At 36.7% G+C, this 7811-nt stretch overlaps 1 protein-coding gene across 1 annotated transcript in view; it reads right to left on the bottom strand.

Moving 5' to 3' along the window:
• The window catches only part of dnah9l (dynein, axonemal, heavy polypeptide 9 like), a 38061-nt gene that overhangs the window by 10818 nt on the left and 19432 nt on the right, over positions 1–7811 (bottom strand). Inside the window, exons 49-60 of the mRNA XM_016553068.1 lie at positions 6809–6952; positions 6284–6466; positions 5253–5354; positions 5014–5148; positions 4700–4873; positions 3726–3961; positions 2981–3103; positions 2628–2832; positions 2386–2550; positions 1322–1503; positions 402–550; positions 60–187 (exon numbers count right to left, since the gene is read on the bottom strand). Of these exons, the coding sequence (XP_016408554.1) occupies positions 60–187; positions 402–550; positions 1322–1503; positions 2386–2550; positions 2628–2832; positions 2981–3103; positions 3726–3961; positions 4700–4873; positions 5014–5148; positions 5253–5354; positions 6284–6466; positions 6809–6952 (1926 nt within the window). The remainder of the gene's footprint in view (positions 1–59; positions 188–401; positions 551–1321; positions 1504–2385; positions 2551–2627; positions 2833–2980; positions 3104–3725; positions 3962–4699; positions 4874–5013; positions 5149–5252; positions 5355–6283; positions 6467–6808; positions 6953–7811) is intronic.

Genomic DNA, 7811 nt, shown 5'->3' with positions numbered 1-7811 from the left:
TGCATAAGGTGTATGCATAAAATAACAGAAATATACAGATAACATACACAAAGACACACCTGTAAAATGACCCAGTGGCCCTCTTTAGAGGCTTTTTCCATGGCAAGTTCAGCAACAGACTCCTGGCCTTGTCCTAGAGACACATTATGGAGCTTTCCCAGGTCTATAGTGAAACCCAGCTTCTTACCTAAACATATACACAGAAATACACAAAGGCTTTGTTCACAATGTCTGTTCAAACAGAATTTCTAGGCATATCCCATTCAAATCCATAGTTTTTCTGAACCAGTGGGCCAGGGTTTGACTGGGTCAATATGCAGTACCATAGTCAAAATCATGACACACTCTATGAAAAACAAAACAAAAAAAGATTCTTGCATGAGATGAAAAAAAAATCTTACCTAGGGACTCAACATCTTTTAGGGGGTCCACTCCAGGGGACAAGATGAAGAACACAGGGGAAGCAGGACCACACTCTTTGAATGAGCGTGCAAACTCCATCTTCCTGCTCTCGGTGTACTGTACACCTAGTTTCTCTTCAACAAAGTTCCTACACAAGCAAACGGACACATTTGTTATCGTTTTCTTTGTAGGGATTATTGTTTTTATACTAAGCGTATCCTAACTCCACCCCTAAAGCTAACTTTCATAAAATTTGTATAGTAGGTATTAATGAAAATATTATTTAGTGTGTTTATTAATAGGTTGTTCCAAACCTCTTCGAAACACAAATGAGGATATTTTTAATATTTACTCATTTTTTTGTCCCACCACTGAAAGTCCATGCAACCAACATTTTTAAGATTCAGTACATGAAGACACCGGAAATGTAATATTTAATTAAGACGGTTTAATCCCAGTCTTCTGCAGAGACAAGATCACTTTACATGATGAACAGTTTATTCACATTATTCACATACAAACATAGAGCTAATCAAATACAGTAAACGGGAGCTCAAACATGCTTTCTTGTAGCTAGTTGTTGAATCTCTGATTACCATATTAGATGTGCTCTATGCATGTTGATTAATGTTTATATTGATTCATATCGATTTACATTGATTCATATGGATGACTTTCACCATGTCATTTTGTACTTTTCAATTCATATAAGTTTTGGTTTCACAGACTTGCAGATGGACAAAAAGGTGAGAGAATATTTTAAAAAAAAACTATTTATAGTCTTTTGAAGATAAATGATTTAATTGTCTAATAGGCTTTAAATGACATGAGGGTGAGGTGAACTGACACTTTAATTTGTCTTTCCTACAATGTTTTGTGTTATCTTTAATTAACACATACTACATTATCATAGACTTACCGGACAGCGTATGTCATCCGGTCAGGTCGGAGAGCCCTCATAAGGATGAGTTTCTGGAGCGAACTCTTGTTTTTCCATTCCTGAGGGAGTTTCTCTTTCTCTGGACACTCTGACTCCACCACTTTCTTCCAGCGTTTGGGAGAACCCTCGATGTCCCGGTCCAGACCACGCGTGCTTGTTTTCTCAGAGGCTTGCAGAAAAAGGCTTACCAAAACAAAGTTATTGGGTTAATCTTTTTCACGTTTCCTTGGTTGGTAGATGCACCAGGGACCTGATTATAGCACTTAAAACCTGGAAAAGTCAGATTTTCATGATATGTCACCTTTAAAATAAAGTGCAACCGCTGATTTTTCAGAAGTCATTACTCTGTTGCTATTACAGTCACATGATCCTTCAGAAGTAATTCTTATTTATGCTGATTTAGTGCTCAAGAAACATTTCTTATTTTAGTTTACTATTTTTATTACTATTATTACTAGTTTAGAACAGCTGTGCTGCTTGATATTTTTTGTTAAAATTATGATATATGTTTTTTAGGATTCTTTGATTGACATAAAGGTCAAAAGAAAAGCATTTATTTAAAATATAATTTTTTTGTAACAACATTCAAGTATTTACTGCCACTTTTGGCCAATTTAGTCCATCTTTAGCCCATTAATTTCTTCCAAAAGTATTCATTTTCTTTCTGTTTTGGAGATTTCCCCCAAACCAATGCAGAAGATGGTAAGACCGAAGCATAATCCATCTGATCCACAGCAGTCAGTGAGGAAGCTCACTAGGGTTGGAAGAGAGCTTATGTGGCTCGGTGACAAATATGAATGTCCAAACTGTTGGAGTAAAAATGTTTTAAAAATCTAGATAAAATGAAAGCGCAAAGTTCGTGATGTGACACACAGCCATGGTGCTCATCCATGGTTCTCTCCGTGAGATCACTTTGTGTTTATTGGTTCTTGTCACATGACAAAAGCACTTCCTGCATATTGATAATGGCAATCTGACATTAACCTCCACATCATTCAGCCATATTGAATTTTCTAACAAAAAACGGTTGAAAATAAACAAACCTTCATCTCAATCTCTGCGGCTGTGTGTTTAGTGCTCTCCAGTTTCTCCACCAGAACGTTGTCTCCCAAGAAGTTACTCTCAGCCGCGAAGAGGCGCGTCAGTAACTCATCCTCAAGCTGCTTTAGCTCGATTTTAAATGTGTTCTGCTGTTTAGTCAGCTCTGACTGCAGATACACACAAACACCCATCAGTAACACTCAAAAGGATTTTCAGATCTGACTAAACAAGTACACACACACACCTTGAGATGTTCGAGGTCTGGTCTCTCCAGGTTGACCACCTCTGCGAGCAGCTGGTCCTCAAGCCCGTCCCGTGTGACAGTGAAGTTGATGAGAGTGGTCTGAGCCTGGATCTCAGGTTTATAGTGTGGGCTTGCCAGCTTAGTGTGCAGAATCAGTCGGAAGTCTGGATGGAAATAACATTCCTTATCCCCCACTTTAATACATCTGCAGAGGGGAGAAGAAAAAGCGGAGTCATGAGGGTAAGAGGACTATTTGTTATATTGACATTTTTACTATACCGATACACTTCTTTGTTGTATATTGTGTGGAATGCAGTGTTGTTGTGCATTATTGCTGTGTTGTGGTGGTTTACCTGCCCTTCTTGATGGTGTGTCGGCCCAGCAGTGGATCAATAACTGGTTCAATTGTCTCTTCCAGATTCTCAATCAACACAGGCTCTCCTGAGACTACGGCCTGTTCAATCACATCCACATACCTGAAGCAACAACGACAGAATAAATGTTAATAAAATAAATTACAACATTAAGTACTGTCTTGAAGATAACGACAAATGGCATTACCAATACAATTACTGCCATTTTTAAGTGACAAATACATATATTTATATAAAAAAGATGCAGAACAGGATTTAACTTTATCCATAAGAACTTAACTGTTGTGGTGGTTTACCTGCCCTTCTTGATGGTGTGTCGGCCCAGCAGTGGATCAATAACTGGTTCAATTGTCTCTTCCAGATTCTCAATCAACACAGGCTCTCCTGAGAGGCCGGCCTGTTCAATCACATCCACATACCTGAAGCAACAACGACAGAATAAATGTTAATAAAATAAATTACAACATTAAGTACTGTCTTGAAGATAACGACAAATGGCATTACCAATACAATTAAGTGACAAATACATATATTTATATAAAAAAGATGCAGAACAGGATTTAACTTTATCCATAAGGACTTAACTGAATAAAAATTAGAACAATAAAACCAGAAAAATAAGAATATTAATTATAAATATTCCCAACAATAGTATGGAATATTTGTAAGGTCATTATTTTCACATTGTGTTATGTAAATTCTGCCGTATGTTCATCAAGCTCACCCCTTCTGGCTGAGGTTAATGACCTTCAGGCTGTTGCCATAGCGACTCTTGAGCCACTTGATGCCCTGCAGCTGGGGGTCAATGAGCAGAGGCCAGCGCTCACAGTTGGTTAGTATAGTTGCATTCTGAGTAGATATCTTATCACCTGGCAAACCCTCATTATTCCACTGAGCAATGGTAGCACCATCTGTTAACATGGAGATGGGATCTAAGCCCTCAGTCATTGGAATGGGCACCTGAAAGTCATTAAGAAACATACAAAAACAATTAACAGTGATTAATTTTGTATACTAACATTTCTATCCTTATAAAAGGACTGCATGACTATAAAAGACTTGTCTTGTTCCTCAAGAACAATTACAGACTGTTATAAGGATTGGGAAGGGCCTTCTACACACAACCCACAACCTCAATTAAGCAGGAAGGGTATAAAATGGTAATAAACCTAAACACATTATAAGAGGGGAAAAAATTATAGAGTGCAATGCAAGAGCATAAGGGAGTATCTGAATATATATATATAAATTTTATTTTCATCCAGCATTGCCATTTCATCAGAAGTTTCCACACAAACCCTTAAAGGTTTGCAAACCTCTGTTTAGGAATTTCTGCTGTAAAATATATTCGTTTTATATGTTATGTTTATATATTAAATATATTTATATACAAATTATATGTATATAAATATATACTGTATGTGTGTGTCTTTATATATATATATACATAATAAATATACACAGTACACACACATATATAAACCAAAACTTTTTATGTGATTAATCGCGATTAATCATTGCCCAGCACTAATTTTTATAACTGAAACACAACTGAATGCAAAGAATCAATTTGTTTTAATTCCCTGCAATCTATACTCTTTGAGGTTTCTGAACTTTTAAACAATACACATTTTTAGCATAATAACAGGCAATATCAGTACTCAAGACAAACAGTTTCCATTGCAGATATACACACACCTTCTGGGCACGCAGGTAAGGCATCCAGAGGTTATGAAGTAACTCATGTCTGTATCTCTTTGAGAAGGAGCCAGCGTAAGAGATGAAGGCTGCCGTGAGGAGAACGTCTCCACACAGTGTGGATTCCTGCTCACGGTACTGAGCCACAGTGTGAGCCCAGCGTACGTTTTCTGACTGCAGTACGCATGCATTTTTCATGAAAAAACACCAAAAGAAAAACAGTTTGCATATAGAGTAGAATTTCAAATTTCAAATTAGTATGACAACATAAACATGGAAGTGTGGTCCAAAAGACAAAACCAGTGTAATCTGACCTCTAAACCCTTGACCAGGCGGTTGGCCAGTTGGATGGTGGTGTTGGTGTGGTTCACCTCATCCTGACAACGGAGTTTCTCCGAGGTTGCTTTTTCAAATGCAGCTTTCAGTGTGTCCAAACTACCATCCAACTCCTCCACATTTTACAAACACATTTGAGATTATACAGTACATCTTTGTGAAACACTGATGAGATATTGTGGTGGAGAGAGAGAGACAGCTAGTGAAAGAAACTTACAGCCAGCTTCTTTCTGATAATCTCTAATTTTTCTGCAGCTTCAGCCAGATCAGCGTTTGCCTGAGCCAGACACATCCTTTTCACCTCCACCTCACAGAACACCTGATTAAACCCAAGCACATTTTTAAACAATATCAGAACATCAGACTCTGGAATGACCAACTGTAGAGTGGTTTACAAAGTACTGGATTGCAAATGGATGATTCTTTAACCAATATAAACAGGCTAATAATAATAATAATAATAATAATGGCAGCCTTTAAAACCATCACAGATGACTACATATACTACATACTGTTCAAAAGTTTGGGGTCAGTAAGATTTTTAATCAAGGCTGCAGTTATTTAACCAAAATACAGTAAAAACAGTAATATTGTGAAATATTACAATAGTATTACATACAATATTTTTTTCTATTTAAATAGATTTTAAATGGAATTTATTCCTTTAATGGCAAATCTCACTTTAAATAAATTTAATGCATCTTTGCTGAATAAAACTTTAATTTCTTTAAAAAATCTTCTTACTGATCAAAACTTTTGAACAGTAGGGTATAAATCACAAGAGACATAACAATAATTACAATCAAATTGCAAATGGTCTTTTTAGTTGCACTGAAATGTTCTTGTTCCGAGTACTATGTTATTGTATCATTTATTGATCTAAACAGATTATCAAGTGTTTACTCACATATGTCTGGACAGAGCAGCATAGAGGAGAGAAGCAGAAAAATACACTGTAAATAATACAATCAGAAAACAAACACAATGAGAATGGAGTCACACAACAATACAATGGCAAATAAAACATTAATTCAGTGAATCTGAAGTTCTGGGTATAACAGATTTCCCTATTAACTGTTCTCAGAAACTAAAATCACACGGCCAAACTTCTGACTTTTTGCAAAAGAGCTTATGTATTCATTGTAAAATCTTGCACTTCATGTAAATAGTACTTATACTGTATATACTTATTAATGCTATTGGACTGCACTGGTTCTGAATGATTATGATGGTGTAAGGGATCAGAACCTCATGGAAGCGGATGATGTTAATGACCCAAGCAGAGAGACCGGCCGCTGCAGATGATTTCAGACGCACAAACTCTGGATTAAACTCTGGATCACTCAAATACTCTTCTTTGACCACACGCACTGTGGCTTCAGGGATATGCTCTTTATCAAAATGAATCAGTGCCTGTAAGAAGTCATCCACCTAAACATAAACACAAAGAAAAGGAGTCAAATTACCCATCTTACCTCTTTTCACAACCTGTTGAGTTGCAGTACAGTTTTCCTGCCAAATTATTCATGCATCTAGACAATCAATATTCCATTTGAAAACTCAATCCTCAAGATTCAATAAAAATGTTTTATTCTCAAATGTTGGCCGTTTTTAAAAAATGTCAGGCTTTTGTTTATAGAGGGAATCAGAGGTAAAAGTCAGCTTTCCAAAACTAAAGTTAAATGTCAGCAGAATTAAAATAGAAACATTTGCAAATATGACTCATGAAAACCCTGAGAATAAATCTTAAATGTCAGCTCTTCACAGACTCACTTTACTCATGACAACTTTAGATGCTTTCCAGCTGCGGTCCTTTGGGATACGGCCATTAGGAGACAACAGCACCAAAACAGCTGCAGACACATTAGATACGATGGCAGGAGGATTCGGAAATGTCCGCAACTCTGTTAGGTTCAACTATAGACACACATAAATACACAATTACTCTGGAAAAAAAACTAAACAAAACAAAGCAATTCTGCACATCAAAACAAAACACTTGATTCTGAGTTTGAGAATGGTTCAAAACAGGAGACAAAACACTTTATTGCAAGTACATGCATACAGCACACCCACAAATACACACCCTGTTGAGTGTGTTGAGTGCTGCATTAGCTGCCTGTAAAGCTGGTTCTGCTTTTGCCAGGTCTGCTTCAGTCCCCTGCTGCTGCTTGGTCACTTCTGCTTGGATCGCTTCTACCTGATATTGCAATCATTATTGTACAATCATTACGAGACATTTATGATGTCTTTTAACAGATACATTCACATAAATAGCAATTATTAAAAAAAAAATTAAAGTCATGTGACATTCTAATTCATAAGCATGTGTATGATTTTGTATATTTGGGTGGATATCTGCATGTGTGTGTCTCACTCTTTGCTCCTCTGCATCTGCTACACTCCTCTCCTGACTGAGTTTCTCACTCTGCTGGCCGATTTTAGCGATGAGAGCTTCAGTATCAATGTTTCTTTGTTGCAGCTCCACTTCCTGTGTGGCTAATTTAGCCTTTAGATCCTCCACCTGAAAAAGTGGTCCACATCAACTTTATTTAAATTTAAAAACCTGAAATATAAAATTGAAGATGTCTTTAAGCTCTAGGACTGAGAATATGGTGTAATAATTCAAATTAGATTGAACAATTTTAACGTTAATTGAAATTTTTGTAGCTCTGCAATGCATTCACGCTGCACAGGCAGCCTTGTTTATGCCAAAAGAACAGAGAAATCATTTCACAGAAAGGGTAGATCACATTTTTATAGCTTCCAGTTTCTA

Source organism: Sinocyclocheilus rhinocerous, unplaced genomic scaffold (genome assembly GCF_001515625.1).
Source record: "Sinocyclocheilus rhinocerous isolate Xijiao unplaced genomic scaffold, SAMN03320098_v1.1 scaffold1247, whole genome shotgun sequence".
Lineage (NCBI taxonomy): Eukaryota > Metazoa > Chordata > Actinopteri > Cypriniformes > Cyprinidae > Sinocyclocheilus > Sinocyclocheilus rhinocerous.
The sequence above is the reverse complement of the archived record's forward strand: the minus strand, read 5'-3'. Positions and strand labels throughout refer to the sequence as shown.